General features: G+C 37.2%; 1 protein-coding gene across 1 annotated transcript in view; it reads right to left on the bottom strand.

The window, feature by feature from the left end:
- Window positions 1–17,104, bottom strand: part of PPP1R42 (protein phosphatase 1 regulatory subunit 42) — a 46,205-nt gene that overhangs the window by 11,573 nt on the left and 17,528 nt on the right. The window contains exons 5-6 of the mRNA XM_047073744.1: window positions 6,736–6,853; window positions 2,588–2,719 (exon numbers count right to left, since the gene is read on the bottom strand). Coding sequence (XP_046929700.1) covers window positions 2,588–2,719; window positions 6,736–6,853 — 250 coding nt within the window. The remainder of the gene's footprint in view (window positions 1–2,587; window positions 2,720–6,735; window positions 6,854–17,104) is intronic.

Consider the following 17,104-nt stretch of genomic DNA (forward strand, 5'->3'; position numbering starts at 1 on the left):
ATCTTGTAATACATTTTGAAATCAGGAAGTGTGATGCCTCCAGCTTTGTTCTTTTTTCTCAAGGTTGATTTGGCTATTTGTAGTCCTGTATCGTTCCATATATATTTTAGAATTGTTCTTTTCAGTTCTGTGAAAATGCCATTAAGATATTGATAGGGGTTATACTGAATCTGTCAACTGCTTTGGGTATTATAAATATTTTAATAATATTAAATTTTCCATTTCATGAACACAGGATGTCTTTCCATTCATTTTTGTGTTAATTTCTTTCATTAGTGTTTTGTAGTTTTCAGTATACAGTTCTTTCATCTTTTTCTTTCTTACGTTCCTAGTTAAATTTACTTGTAGGTGCTTTATTCTTTTTTGTGCTATTGTAAATAAGATTGTTTTCTTAATTTACTTTTCAGATAGTTTGTTGTTACTGTATCTATATGGCTTTAACGATTGCTTTTTTAAGTTAGTGGTCACACTAGATTATGAAGAAATTAATGAGGATTTTATTGAGAAAATCAGATGAGAGTGTAATTAAAAAAATTTTTTAATGTTTATTTTTGAGAGAGAGAGAGAGAGAGAGCGCGAGCGAGTGAGGGAGGGGCAGAGAGAAAGGGAGACACAGAATTTGAAGCAGGCTCCAGGCTCCGAGCTGTCAGCACAGAGCCTGATGTGTGGCTCGAACCCACCAACCCTGAGATAATGACCTGAGCTGAAGTCTGACGCTTAACCGACTGAGCCACCCAGGTGCCCGACAGTGTAATTTTTTTAAAGTATAAATTTTAGGGCACATTATAATCGTTATTTTGTTGAATTTCACTGGAGAAGTTAAAAACAGATTAACCTAATTATTTCTGAAGTAGGAAGAATTTTTTTAAAATCTATTAAGATGGAGAAAACTGCATTATTTTTAGAACAGGTTCAATTTGCGGGTGAGGACTGGTATTGACTTTTGTGAGTATTTCAATATTAAGAAAGTACTTTGGCATCTTTGGTATAAAAGTGAAAACACGTAAAATACTGGAATTTTTATCCTGGATCTGGTTCTGCCCTTCAAAACCAGCCAGGGATAGATGGAGGAGAAGAAATGTTTCCTGTCCATTTTATAGGTTTCAGACCTTGAAAAATTCACATTGCCAGCACAGTATCATCACTTATGAGTATACTCTCAGTTCAGAAAGTCCCATTCTTCAAAATGATTTCCCATAGTTCATATTCAGTGGACATGATACGGCAAAATCATCAGAGTTCCATGCCTTTCCATCTCTGCTTCTACTCACCTCAACTTCCTTGTTCTAGATTGTCAGAGCTCCTAGGATGTGGTATCCATGCATAAAGCCTCACTACAGTATTCTAGTTTCCCTTTCCGTATTCTCCTGGCCTAACCCCTTCCTATGATCCCATCCCATTAGCTGTGAAATGAGGACTGTTGGCATTCAAACACTATCATGGAACAGAGGTAGAGGCTTATTCCAATGTTGTGGACTATAGAATCTGTGAAGAATGAATTCTAGGATGCTCCCAAATATGATAAAGATAATTGTGGGGCACCTGGGTTGCTCAGTTGGTTAAGTATCCAATTTCAGTTTAGGTCATGATCTCACAGTCCGTGAGTTCGAGCCCGGGGTCGGGCTCTATGCTGACAGCTCGAAGCCTGGAGCCTGCTTCGGATTCTGTGTCTCCCTCTCTCTGACCCTCCCCCGTTCATGCTGTGTCTCTGTCTCAAAAATAAATAAACATTAAAAAAAAAAGATAATTGTTACATGTTACACTTGGCTACATTTAGTTGCATTAGTTAGGCAAGGGAGGTTGACCTGTCCTTTGTAATATATGTAAACTTGGGGTGCCCAGGTGGCTCAGTGGTTAAGTGTCTGACTTGGCCTCACATCATGATCTCACGGTTCATGAGTTCAAGCCCCACATTGGGCTCTGTGCTGATGGCTCAGAGCCTGGAGCCTGTTTTGGATTCTGTCTCTCCCACTTTCTCTGCCCTCCCCTGCTTGCGCACATGTGCGCACTCTCTCTATCGAAAATAGAATAAAACATTAAAAAAAAGAAAATGTAATGTACATAACAGTAAGCATATTATAATCAAATTCAAATCAAATTCAAGTGGTGGGGCATGTACATAAGAAAGGGGACAGGCTACAGAGTATAGACCACAGATATGGTTGTCATACATTTTTATTTTTTATCCTGATGGAAAATGTGATTTTTGCACTGCTGCTAAACAAATGTACTAGTGACTTAGGTTTCACAATTTATGTAGCTGATTGTTGTTTCACCATTTACATAATTAAGTCATGTACTTTTGCCAGATATAAAATTATACATTTTCCTCCACCCTCATGGCTCTGTTTTCATACTGACACAGTCAGACTCAATGTGAACTGCTTTTGTTGATAGTAGCCACCATTTTCATATGTAAACATTGCAGGTGGAATTTCTTAGGAATTGTAAATAAGTTTTAAAAAAAACCCAAATCTTAAGCAAAGAATCTAAACAAAAGTTTCTTATTTCTTGGGGTTTTTTTTGTTGAGTAGAACATTCCCTTTGCTAGTAGAAGTGATCAACGAATGAATGACAGTCTGCTTACTTATGTATGAGTTACTTGCATCCTCGTTTTTACTGTTCTTTTTCTTGCTGATTTTCTTGGCATCTTTGGATGCTTTCCAATTTATTAGGAATTGTCTTTCCATATTTTTAATTTCTTTTCCATCAAGAAATTCTAGAGAAAAATACATATGTTAAAAAATACAGTATTTAAATATATAGGTAATATATTTAAATTATATCTGAACTTAAATTATACCATAAGTTGAAGTAATTTCTTTTAAAAATACCTTATTTGCACATCTTTGTTCTTGTTGAGCTTTTATTTATTTTTAATTATTTTTTTCTGATTTCAAAAAAAATATGTGCTGATTATAAACAACTTAAACACAGTGGAAAAAAACATATAAAGACTGTGATTACTACTCATACCTCTCCTTCCTATCACTGACAAAGATAATCACTGTAAACAATTTGATGTATAGTTTCCCTTCTGGGGTCTTATATAAACTATATTGTTTTTGAAAACAAAAATGTTGTCATATTCAACAAAAATTAGATGCTATCTATTCATTTCCATATTATGGTTATTATTCTTAGGGAAAAGCAAGATATATTTTATGTTAAAGTCTTATACATGTAAGAAGTTTTATACATTTAGCCTGGTATTTTAAAAGCACATATATTAATAATGCTTATTATATAGGATATAAATATAATAGGAACAACCCACAAATCTAGCTTCTTGGTTCTGTGAAGATTTCAACTACATTTATATCTTGTTCCTCTAAAAAAGTTATGAAAATTGAGCATCTTAAGTTACACAAAAAATTTTTTGTAAGCTGTAAGATATTTGGAAAATACAAAAGTGGAAAAAGAAAAAAATTAATATTGCCTATATCTACAACCAGAAATAATCACTAAAGGCCACTAACAGTATATTTTTTAACATTTTTTGTTTTCTGTTTATATATCCATGTATGTGTATATGTGTGTGTATATTATATAAAATTGGAACTCTATGCAGTATTACATTCTAATTTTCAATATTGTATTGTGATCGTTTTACCAAGTCTTTCTTTAAACACAATTTTTAATGGCTGACAGTATTCCATTATATATGTATACATAATACATATATTATAAAATATTAAACTATTCCCTTATAGGATATTTTGTGTTACATGTAATCACATGAATACAGGTGGCCTTCACTTGATAAAAAGACTGTCTTTTCTATATAGTAGTTTTTGGGCCTTTATTGTGTTTGTTTATTTTGAGAGAGAGAGTGAATAGGGAGGGGCAGAGAGAGAGAGAGGGAGAGAGAGAATCCTAAGCAGGCTCCACACTGTCAGCGCAGAGTCAGATGCAGGGCTCCCTCCCATGAACTGTGAGATCATGACCTGAGCCGAAATCAAGTCAGAAGCTCAACTGGCTGAGCCACCCAGGCGCCCTCTATATGGTAGTTTTTTAAATTAAATATATATTTTCTCTTATCATCCATGTAATGTCTTCCACTGGATTCCAGAATGAGAAAAGAATGTAGTAAAACATTTTAAATCAGGGGCACCTGGGTGGCTCAGTTTGTTAAGCATCTGACTTCAGCTCAGGTCATGATCTCATGGTTCATGAGTTCGAGCCCCTCATCAGGCTCTGTGCTGACAGCTCAGAGCCTGAAGCCTGCTTCAGAATCCGTGACTCCCTCTCTTTCTGTCCCCCTCCCCAGATCATGCTGTCTCTCAAAAAATAAATAAATGTTAAAAGAAAATTTTTTTAAATAAAAAAATTTTGAAATCATATTCTTATAGAGAAAATGACAGTAACCTGATAAAATATTGATTACACTACTGAAAGTATTAACATTGCCACTTAAATATGACTCATAATATTGTTAGGCCCTATGTACAAAATAAAGTGATGAAACTGGAAATATAAAGAACCACAAACCTTAGAAGTACAATTGTTTACAATTGCCTTATGTACTTATTTTAACTGAAATTAATACTCTCCAAATTATAATGTAAAAAATTGGTTAAAAGTTCTATTATCAAGCATCTTAGTATTTAGCACTTTACATTAACAGTTATTATTTTATGCTTAGTTTTCCCAACCACTTGGATTTATTGATATCTTTTTAAGATTTGTTTAATTGTATAATTTGTTAGTGTATTTTTGGATGTGATATATGTAAATCAATACATATTTTTAAAACATCTATTATAAAGATAAAGAATGAAAAATCCAAGTCCTTTACCATGATCCCTTTTTCCTCATGTTAGTGTTCCAGACAGAGCTGAGTAGTGACTAGGAGACTATGCCTCAGTAAGCCTTATTTCATCTTTTAGCAATGATCATGTAGAGGTGGTTCAGGAGGGGAAGCCAGGTAATGGACATAAGATCAGAGACCTATGAGATTTGTTTTAATGAGTTGTTCTTAACATAAAATTTGTTTCCACTCATGCTAAGTACGTTGCTTGTCATTCTGTTTAGTGAGGACTGGGTTACTTACAAAGCATGAAATGCCTCCCCACAGTCCTTACTGGGACACATCAAACCAGGTCCTCAGTTCACTTTCTGTATTTTGGTTTTGTATTTAGGAAGAAAGGACATGAAAATAAGACAAGTTAGAATCAGAGAAGAGACTGAAAAGACGTATAGCGAAGTGTTAACAGCATATTTATGGTGGGATTATGAATGATACTCATTTTCTTTTCTATATTATCTGCATTTCTATAAGAAATGTATATTTTTATACAAAATGTGTATGGATTTTATAATCACAAAATATGTTTTAGAAAGTATTTATTAAAAAATTTTTTTGACTAAGTCCTGTTTATTTGTAAATCAGTACCTTATCTCCACATCTTTTACTGCATCACCTATAGTACTATATCATGAGAAGAGTTTCCAGAAATGGTTCCATTAATATTGGAAGGTTCTTAATCATCTAACATTAGTTGTATTTACTCTGCTTCCTAAGGTAAGTGGAGTAATACAATTGTATGTGGTAGGCAGGGAGGGAAGGAGATGGGAGAGTTGGGGGAAGGTGCACTGCAGATTCATTTGCATGACTTGTAAAAAATACACATGACTGTTCTCCCAGTGTATTCTGTTTCCTTCCCTTGACTGGTGGGGTCAAGGGTGGTGGACAGGGTGTGACCCTTGGATATGTATTTTGAAAAATCTTGGATTTTTCTGATACACCCTCTGTCAGCTCCTCCCTACCCCCAAGAGAATTGCTGCACTAGCATCATGATTAATCAAGGTTTACTACAGCTATGTGCTTTGAAGTGGTTTTCCCATACATTACTTTTTATACTCGAGCATAGCATGTCATAGAAGTTCAGATATAGGAAACCTCACAAATATCCTTTGTGAGAAGGCAGTCCTTATCTCTCTGATGTTGTATAACGTGGTTCCTATTGAGAAGCTATGGTCCATTACCCCCAATATAGTGCACAATCAGGATGTTATTATTTCTAAGGATCTCATAAAGGGACTCCCTAGCTTGCTCTCCTTTCAAATGAAGGGAACACTTGTACGTTCTTAGGACAATTTTCAAGCAATGAAAATTTTGATTAATTTTGTCTACAGTTCCAAGTGCTAAAGAATCTCTTGGGATCTTCAGAGGATTTGTGGCAATGAGAATTTGGCAAAAGGTCAGCAAGTTCTACACATTTATGATTAACCATTTTTGTTGGTAGCAGCTACATTTTCTTTTTTTTTTTTTTTTAATTTTTTTTTTTCAACTTTTATTTATTTTTGGGACAGAGAGAGACAGAGCATGAACGGGGGAGGGGCAGAGAGAGAGGGAGACACAGAATCGGAAACAGGCTCCAGGCTCCTAGCCATCAGCCCAGAGCCCGACGCGGGGCTCGAACTCACGGACCGCGAGATCGTGACCTGGCTGAAGTCGGACGCTTAACCGACTGCGCCACCCAGGCGCCCCTACATTTTCTTTTTAAAGAAAGGGCATGTGGTGCCTTAATTATTTCTGAACAGAAGATATTTTTCATGTTTTATTTCTCAATTTTAACTTTTGCTTTTATTTAATTATTGAATTTAAAGTTGACTATTTTTATAGATTTAGACATCATATTTGTATTTCTCAAGGTTTTCTGTTAAAATAACTAAAAAGTTAACCAGGTCTCTTTCTCTAAGAAAATTATATTAATATATATAAATGTGTACCCAGTGATTCGGACACCAGTATCAGTCTGTCTCTGTATTTGGGTTTGAGACAAACAGGATTTCCATTTAGATCCATTTTCCACAGCTTCATCAACTTGTTCAGTAAAAATTCCAAATCCTATAATTAGAAAAGAAAAGCAAGACACAAGTATATCATAATCATCAGTATTTCTTTCATATTAGTTAACTTTTTATTTTTTTATATTAAAATTTTTTTTTGTTTTTTATTTATTTTTTGAGAGAGAGAGAGAGAGAGACAGAGCGAGCGGGGGAAGGACAGAAAGAGAGGGAGACACAGAATCGGAAGCAAGCTCTGGGCTCTGAGCTGTCAGCACAGAGCCCGACGTGGGGTTCGAACTCGTGAACTGCAAGATCATGCCCTGAGCTGAAGTCAGATGCTTTTTTTTTTTTTAATTTTTTTTAACGTTTATTTTTGAGACAGAGAGAGACAGAGCATGAACAGGGGAGGGTCAGAGAGAGGGAGACACAGAATATGAAACAGGCTCCAGGCTCTGAGCTGTCAGCACAGAGCCCGACGCGGGGCTCGAACTCACGGACTGCGAGATCATGACCTGAGCCGAAGTCGGCCACTTAACCGACTGAGCCACCAGGTGCCCCTGAAGTCAGATGCTTAAATGACTGAGCTACCCAAGTGCCCTGGAAAAATTTCTTTTGATAAGGCTGTATTTTATTCTTTAGATTTTAGAAAATTGTTTTTTTTTACTATGAGCTTGTAAGAACAATTCCTTTCCACATGTTAAAAATCCCCACAGGGGGCACCTGGCTGGTCAGTTGGTAGAGTACGTGACTCTTGATCTTGGGGTAGTGAGTTCAAGCCCTGTTTTGGGCATAGAGCTTACATGAAAAAAAAATCCTCACAAAACTCTTGTGATATCATGAAGGTAACAAATTTGGAACATCCAGATATGTGCCTCTGTCTACATGAAGAAATGATATTTTAGGGGAATAATTACAAGGACAGTTGGGGTCTAGGATCCAGTGCAGAGTGATTGGTGGGTCTCTTAGTCTTCCTGAGACCAATGTTTTTCTACATAAAATGGTAAAAATATTTCCAATTCTACCTACTTCATTATTCAACAGAATACTTACTGAATCATGGGCTAAGTTCTGTACCAGACTCTGAGGTATCTAACTATATAATTTGTGAAAAATACATAGGAATTTAAAAAAATACAGACAACCCCAACCTTTCTGGCACTGTTGCTTACTGTGTAACCTTAGTCAAATCTGTGTCCTCGTTTATAAAGTGCAAATAGTTAGGGTTATTTGTTGTGGCATATAAAGTGTCTGGAACAAAGAAGGGAAGTAATAAATATGTTGGTTTTCTTTTTGTCTGCCCTACCACCCCTCAGCTTATAACCTTTCTCTTAATTTTGGTCAATAAAGAGCAAAAACTGTTGTAAGGAAGAATAAGCTCCTGACTCACCGATGAGTAGTTGACTTCTTATAATAAAATTCTCTTCAGAAGTTGTAACTTCATCCTTCAGTCTTGGGCCCTGGATTATGCCCTGTCCACAGTATTTGTTCAACAGCCTTTGATACAGCCATGATTATTTTATGTGAGAGTTTCACTGTATTTCTCTTAGCCTAAAAACTTCTAAGGAAGGAATTGTGTAATGTATTTTTGTAGTGTTGAATATGATGCCCATCGTCCCAAAAGTTAATAATAAGAGAACTTTAAATTTAATAGATAAAGAGAGTCCTGTAGAGTTTAGTTAATTGTTCCTCACTTGATAAATGACCCTCAACCTACTCCCTCCAGTGTATGTTTATTTAAGACTAAACTAATCCTATGCTGAAATATGATTACCCTTTGGATACGCTCTGGTAGTTCATTGCCTTCCTGTCTTTAATAAAATGCTTTCACTTTCCGGCCCTTCAGTGTTACTAAAGGGAGTAGACATTCTTCTGGACAGTCTCTGTTTGATAAATGATCATGTCATGCTATCACTTAGAGGTGTGCTGCAAAATACTGAGGAGCTGATTCTATTTCTAATGCAGGGCTGGTGCCCAAGCTTCTGTATAGGCGCTTGCAGGAACTGGCAGTGCTTGCTCTACAATTAATGATGGCCACTGATGAACCTGTATTTGACCAGCATGCAATCTTTATTGGAAATGTCTGGTCCAACTGTCCTAACTAAATCTAAAGACAGCCATTTGTCATCCCCCTGACTGCTTGTCATCATCTGCCTGGGAAAATCTATAATTTTTGGCTTGTTTCTGACTAAACTGTAGAGTGAATAAATTTATCTTTGGGTTACTCTGCTTGTCAGGATCAATATTGAGCAGAGGTTGAATAAATTAGAAACTGGAAAAACATGACAGGCCATAGTGGTTTGTTCGTTTGTGTCTTATAAATCAGATATTTAGTTTATCTAAGAGGCAAGCACATCAAATTTTTTATTTCCACCATTCATTCTGAAGATGCTTTACCTCATGATAAATGGTCCTCAGAAAACCAATGAAGTAAATCACTAATATATCTGATTGTGAGATGAACTTTTCAGATCATTTTATTGATTTAGCAAACTTTGCAGACATAAAAACTATAGGTAAAGATTTTTTATGTTATTGTTCTTTCAAGTTTTTATCCATTTTTGCAACCATGATATTTATTTGACTTAATATATCATCAAAGTTTATAACATTGGCCCTAGTGAAGTTCATGGCTTATCAAGCTACTTATAGAAATGGAAGTTTTATTGTAAATGGCCAGTGAGTATTTAAAATTTTAATCCATTTAAGCGTACTTATTTAAAGGAATTACAGGAAGAAATGCAAAGAAATGTTAACCAAAAGTAAATGTCATTAAAAAAATTTTTTTAATGTTTATTTATTTTTGAGACAATGCGAGAGACAGAGTGCAAGCAGCAGAGGGGCAGACAGAGGGAGACACAGAATCTGAAGCGGGCTCCAGGCTCTGAGCTGTCAGCCCAGAGCCTGACAGGGGGCTCGAACTCACGAACCCTGAGATCATGACCTGAGCTGAAGTTGGACGCTTAACCGACTAAGCCACTCAGGCACCCCACCAAAAGTAAATGTCATTAAAAAAAATTTTTTTAACGTTTATTTTTGAGACACAGAGAGACAGAGCATGAATGGGGGGGGGTGGTCAGAGAGAGAGGGAGACACAGAATCCGAAACAGGCTCCAGGCTCTGAGATGTCAGCTCAGAGCCCGACGCGGGGCTTGAACTCACAAACTATGAGATCATGACCTGAGCGGAAGTTGGACGCTTAACCAACTGAACCACCCAGGCGACCCAAAAGTAAATGTCATTTAAACTAGAGCCCTGTGAATTTATGGAGTATTGTTTGGCCTAAAACCTCTTTGTCCTCCTCAGTGTTTGACTTTCCAATCAATTTTATTGGAGAGAACTGGGTCATTGCCTATGGAGTTTTCTCAGTTTTCTGCCTTTGGTCTCACACTTCTTCATCCTCTTTCCTATTTTTGTCGATAAAGGAAAAGCCCCACCTCTTTTTTTTCAAATTAATCAGTCCTCTTGATCTTTTTGTTTTTCCATGGGCCTCCTCTTCTTGCAGTCTTCTTTGTTTTGCATTTCCATTTCCAATCTCTCCCTCTCCTATGGCTTTTATCTTATCTCTTACCTAACGTCACTATACTTCCTGATAGAGTAGTAGAAAGTAGTGTTTCTCAAACTTTTATGTGCTTAAAAATCACCTAAGGATCTCAGAGCACCTGGTTGTCTCAATTGGTTAAGTGTCTTTGACTCTTGATATCTGCTCAGGTCATGATCTTGTGGTCAAGGGATTGAGCCCCCCCGTCAGGCCCCACAGTAACGTGGAGCCTGCTTGGGATTCTCTCTCTCTCTCTCTCTCTCTCTCTCTCTGTCTCTGTCTCTGTCTCTCCCTCTCCCTCCCTCTCTCTCTGCTCCCCCACCCCACTCACACATGTGCACACAGACACACACTCTCTCTCTCAAAATAAATAAACATAAAAAAAGAATCATCTAGGGATCCCATTGATTAAATGCAGATTCTGATATGTTGGTCTGGGGAAGAAGCTGAGATTCTGTGTTTTCAATGCTGATGCATGACTACATTTGGTTTAGGCCACTGGCTGTGCTTCTTCAATCACTGGGCATTCCTGCAGCCTAGTGCTTCTGAATAGACACTGCTGACCTTATCACTAAGCCAAACATTGCCAATCTTGGACTTCCTCAGTTTCACTTCTTTGAAACATCTTACCTTACCGACTGCTCCCTAATGGCTTTGTGATTCCACATTTTTGCAGGTTCCCTGATCCTGCATGAATCTCTCATTCTATAAGTAACAAACATTAAATTTTTTTTTCATGTTTATTTATTTTGAGAGAGAAAGCATGAGCAGGGAAGGAGGGGCAAAGAGAGAGAGAATCCCAAGCAGGCTCCACACTCTCAGCACAGAGCCCCATGTGGGGCTCAATCTCACAAACTGGCGAGATCATGACCTGAGCCAAAATCAAGAATTGATGACATTTGGGGCACCTGGGTGGCTCGTCAATTAAGTGTCACACTTCGGCTCGGGTCATGATCTCACAGTTTGTGGGTTTGAGCCCCGTGTCGGGCTCTGTGCTGACAGCTCGGGAGCCTGGAGCCTGCTTCGGATTCTGTGTTTCCCTCTGTCTCTGTTTCTACCCCCATCACACTCTGTGTCTCTCTCGCTTTCAAAAATAAATAAAACATTTAAAAAAATTAAAAAAAAGAGTTGACGACATTTAACTGAGCCACCCAGGTGTCCCATGCACTTCTGACCATAGAAATCCCTGATGTGTAAACAAGGTGTTTTCTAAAAGTTGCTTTTGAGACTGGAGAACACATCTCATAAAAAAACAGAGCTATACCCAGTGGACCGTTGCCTGAGTCAGCCTATGGAAAGAATCTATTTGAGAAAAAGCCCAAAGATAATATGTGCAGTGACTGTGCTATAAAACCTCTCCAAGTGCATCACCATGTTTTCTGAGCATACAGTTTCTTTTGGGGAACAGGAGCAGATAGGTGTCCCTGTGGCAGACCTTCAGGAATCAGTTCACTTGCTTGCTTTTCTATAATCTACATTTATTCCTTTTAAACAGTATTTGTTTCCTCCCTGGAGCACAGCCGACTGTAAAATCATGGCTAGAAAAACAATTGTCTGTAACCCACTGTGATCTACATTTATTTGCAGACTCTTTACAGAAAAAGAATAGACACATTGATGAAAATAGTAAAACATTTGCTACACTGAGGAAGGAAGGGTCATCTGTACATGACAGGAAGAACCAGATTTTGTGGGAAACTATATTGAGCATTTTCATCATACGCTATCTCTTTCCGTATCTAGGTAGTCTCATTCATGATGTCAGTTTAAGTGACCACATAACCAATATGCTGAAGTCACCCACGTTCTTCTGTCCATTGAGCTCTGGCCTTATGTATCCAATTGTCCACTTAATATTTTCTTTGGAACACTACAAAGGCACCTCACACTCTACAAGACCAAAACTCATAATCTTCTCCCACTCTGCTGGATGTGACTCTTGAGTTCCCTATTTTCTGTTATGCAAGGCAGAAGCCAGAGAATCCCTCTTGTCCACTCCTTTCTTCAATGCTCTGTATATCCAACTCACTCCCCAAGTTCTGTACACTTGATTTCCCAAACAGCTCTCCAGAGTGTCTCCTCATTTCATTTCCACCCCAACTCTAAGTTTTTACCATCTCTCACTTCTTAAATAGTCTAGCCTCTTCCAATCTATTCTCCATACTGTAGCTATGCTAATCTTTTCAAAATGCTAATCATTAATTACTTTACCCTTTGCTTAAACACCTTCAGTGATCCTGCATTGTTCTTAGGTTAAAGATAAAACTATAATGACCTGTGTGGCCCATCTACCCATCAGCCTCTTTTTGTAGTATACTGCACCTTCACACTCCCAGTTTACTATTCTCATCTTTGCCATGCTCTTACCTGCATTGGGGCCTTTGCACATGCTATTCTTAACTTGATAATCCTTTCTGTTCTCTCAGGGTCCAGTTTAGCAATCCCTTCCTAAGGGAAGCCTTCACTGAGTCCCTGACTAAGGCAAATTCCCCTTTTGGAGGCTCTCAGAATCACATACTTTTTCTTTGTAGTATTTGCCACAGGTGCAATTTTACATTTGTTTTGGGGTAATTATGTGCTTAATGTTTCTTTTCCCTTCAATGAGGAGAGCTCTTCAAGGCCAGGGACTATATCTGTTTTTTGTTCATTGTTGTCTCCCCTATCGTCCAGCAAGCACTGCCAGATGGTGGGGGTTTTGAATGAATGGATAAGAAGAAATGAACAAATGAATGCAATGAATCAATGGATCTGAGGCTAGAAGGAGGACAGGAATTATAAAGGAGAAATTATATGGAACCACTTTGAAAAATTCGCTGATTAGAGGGGCCACAGACATAGAATGAGCAAAGACAGGATTTATTTTCTGTTCTATTTCTTCCTCTAGTCCTCTGTCTCCCTCACCTGTCTCCCTCACCTCCCCCTCCCCCCCCCCCTTGCCTCGAATCTCTGACCTGGATCAGCTTTGGACCAGGGAATAGGAGAAATGAGGGCAGGGTTAGAGGATCTTGGGAGAAGGAGTCTTTGGCAGCTGTGGGTCTGTACAAGGTGTGAAGGAAGGGGAATGAAATCCCAAATAGGAAGCTTCTTAACGGGTCCATATCCTGTGCCTCTACCTCTAATGTAGCTGTAGCTACTAGTGGCTCTGGTACCCTCAGTAGGCTAGAGCATGGGCATCATTTGGGAATGTCTATATTTGCTAGTGACCCAATTCTCTTTTCTTTTTTCCTTTTCTTATTCCTTCCACAGAGCCTCAGGATTTTTAGTTGCCCTGACAGTATTTTTTGTTGTTGTTACATGTGTTCCTTTTAATTTTTCTTAAATACCATTCTCACTGCTCAAACCAAAAATCTTGATTGGAAGATTCAAAGTTATTTAACTCTCTAAGGAACCATTATTTTCCCTCCCGAACCCCCCGCCCTTTTTCATGTATTTTCTGTAGGTGTATGTGAGGAAGCTATGGATGTCCTTATAAAAGCAGCTGCTCTAAGTTGCTAAAAACCTTGGGTAATTATAGGGTTTTGTTAGGAGTCTCTAATGATGTTCACTTCTTTTTCCCCATGGCACAAAGCTGTCTGCTGTTGAAGACTTTTAGGATGGATGTCAGCGACCTTCTGTATGGCACATTGAGCTTTCCCTCCCATGGCACAGGGTTTGATGTCAGCAGCTTTGGGGCAGCTTCAATCAGTGAGCATAAAGAATGGAAAAATAAAAGCAAAAAAAAAAAAAAAAAGGAGACACTGACCCCAATAATATATTTCAAGAAACAAGTTAATATTTTGTTGCTAAACTTCAACATGTCCTTTTACTAAGCCATTGGAAGATGATTTGAAATGGACTACAAGAGCACATTTCAAATGAATGCTAGGCAAGTCTATATTCCTCTTCCAAGAAGCTGTGCATTTAAAATTTTTAAATCACTTGTCTCCTTGCTAGAAATATAAGAACTTGAAATTTAATCCTTACTCCCTGAGTATCTTCTCTCTATGGGAGGAAAAAGCAACTTTTGGCATAGCCCAGCCTCGGGAACTTGCTGAATGGTTTACATTCCTTCCTCAGATGGTTGAATACTTTTTATTGTTCCTTTCTTCATTTATTCTGTAAACATGTAGTAGGTGCCTGTTATGTGCCAAGCACTCACTGGGCTGAACTCTAGGGAATTCTGAAGGCAATAAAAATTCCTTGCTCTTAAAGGCTCTCAGTGTAATGGGGATATGGTGGTATAACAAAATTCTATAACCAAGTGTTCCTTACAATCATTCATTTTTAAATTAGATTTTTAAAAATTAAAGCAATGCAATCAACACTGTTAAAAACAAAAAAAGACCATAGGGTTTATAACAAAACTTAAAGAGTACTTGAGGGCTTACAACAAAACCTCTTTTAATTTCTACAGCTATCCCTACACACACTTACCTCCACATTTTACTAAATAACAGCTGCTGTTTATTGATTTTTAAATCTTAGATATTTATCTACTGAATTCCTACTGTGGAAGATGATGATATAATTCTCATAAGTACCACTCCACCCCCCTAATAAACTTCCCTTCCCTAATCCTGTCAATAGAGTTATAGTAAAATTGTTAATCTAGTTAGTATTTATTGACTATGTAATTAAGCTCACTTAAATATTGTTCAAAGCTAAATCACATAATGTACCATGATTGCTTTTTATTTTCCCTACAGTTAAAAAATTGGTTGATTATCTGCTTATTTTTCTGTGTATTTATCACCGATTCAGCCTGCTGTAAACTGGGCTGGTAGATGCTGTCCTAAGACTTCACTTCAGAGTCCCTTCATATCCATTCTGGGAATTTCTTAACCTTTCTCCTGTTTCCTAGATCCTATGTCTTCCCTTTTCCTAGTTTTCTGCCCTGGTTAGACGGAGCTCATTTTTCAAGGGTTGCCTGAGAAACGGCATGTGGAATATACATTTTTTTGAGAGCATGCATGTTCAAAGATATTTTATACCTCATAACTGATTGAAAAATTGATGGAATATACAATTCTAGATTTTGAATATTCTTATCTCAAAATTTTGGAGATATTATTCTACTGTCTTCCACATAGAAAGTCTGATAATTATAATTCCATTTTGATTTTTTGTATTATGATCTTTTTTTCCCCCCCCTCTGTCAAGATCTTTAGGAACTCCTTACTCCTGATGTCCTAAAAACTTTTAAGGTTGAACCTGGATATGGGTCAGTTTCCATCCACTGTGCTGGCATTGGGGAGACAGTTTCAATCTGGAAATTCGTGTCCTTTGGTTTTGAAAGTTTTTCTAATATTAAAAATTAACTTTATTGAGTTGTAACTTACATACGATATGCATCCATTTAAAAACCTAAATCATATACATCCATATGACAATCACTATAATCAAGACAGAATGTTGTCATTATTCCAAAAGATTCACTCATGGCCCTTTCCAGTCAACTTCCCCTTCCCATTCAGCAACTATTGATACATTTGGTACTATAGACATTTGTATATAGTTCCATATAAATGGAGTTTCATATAAATGGAGTTATACAGTATGTCCTCTTTTCTTGTCTACCTTATTTCTCTCAGTATAATGTTTTTTAATTTGCCCATGTGTGCATCAGTAGTTCATTCATTTTTATTGTTGGATAATATTCTTCTGCATGGAATACAGTTTGCTTACCCCAAGTTCTGCAGGGATTTTGAATGGGATTGTGTTGAATGTATAGATTAATTTAGAAAGAATTGACACCTTAAGAATATAGAGTCTTCTAATTCACGAAAATGGTACCTATCTCCATTTATTTAGGTCTTCATTACTTTCTCCCAGTAGTATTTTGTAGTGTTTTATTGTACAGCCCTTACATATATTTTCTTAAATTTATCCTTATGTATTTTATGTTTTTTGACATGATTTGTAGATGGCATCTTAAAAAATATCATTTTCCAGTTCATTGCTAGTATGTAAAAATTGATTTTTGCATATTGATCTTGTATCCTGGCATTGCTAAATTTATTTTATAAGTTCTAATAGCTTTTTATGGATTTTAAAATGATTAAAATATTTTTTATATTTTATTTTAGAGAGAGCATGAACAGGGGAGGGGGCAGAGGTAGAAAGAGAGATAACTTTTTGTTTTTTAATATTTTTTAATGTTTATTTTTGAGAGAGAGGGAGACAGAGTATGAGCAGGGGAGGGGCAGAGAGAGGGAGACACAGAATTGAAGCAGGCTTCAGGCTCTGAGCCATCAGCGCAGAGCCTGACTCAGAACTCAAACTCATGGACCATGAGATCATGACCTGAGCCAAAGTTGGACGCTTAACTGACTGAGCCACCCAGTTGCTCCAGAAGGAGAGAGAATATTAAGCAGGCACCATACTCAGTGTGGAGCCTGACACAGGACTAGATCTCATGATGATGAGATTATGACCTGAGCCAAAATCAAGAGTTGGATGCTTAATCAACTGAGCCACTCAAGCACACCAGATTTTTTATTTTATATGTATCCAAGTAAAGATATTTTTATTTCCTTCTTTCCAAACTGAGTGTTGCTTGTTTTATTTTCTTGCCTTATTGCACTGGCTAAGACTTCTCCTGTAAACATCCTTGCTTTATTCCCAGTCTCGAGGAAGAAAGCATTTAGTCTCTCATCATTAACTGGTGTTTTCTATAGATTTTACATGAATGCCAATTATCATGTTAAATTCTTTTCTATTTATTGTTTGCTGAGAATTTTTTAAAAATCAAATGTGTGGGAGGAGGAGGAGAGGAAAACATGTTACAGAGAG

This window comes from Lynx rufus, unplaced genomic scaffold, assembly GCF_022079265.1.
Source record: "Lynx rufus isolate CCGP_SWC_20201006 ecotype Redwood Valley unplaced genomic scaffold, mLynRuf1.p SCAF_12, whole genome shotgun sequence".
Taxonomy (NCBI): domain Eukaryota; kingdom Metazoa; phylum Chordata; class Mammalia; order Carnivora; family Felidae; genus Lynx; species Lynx rufus.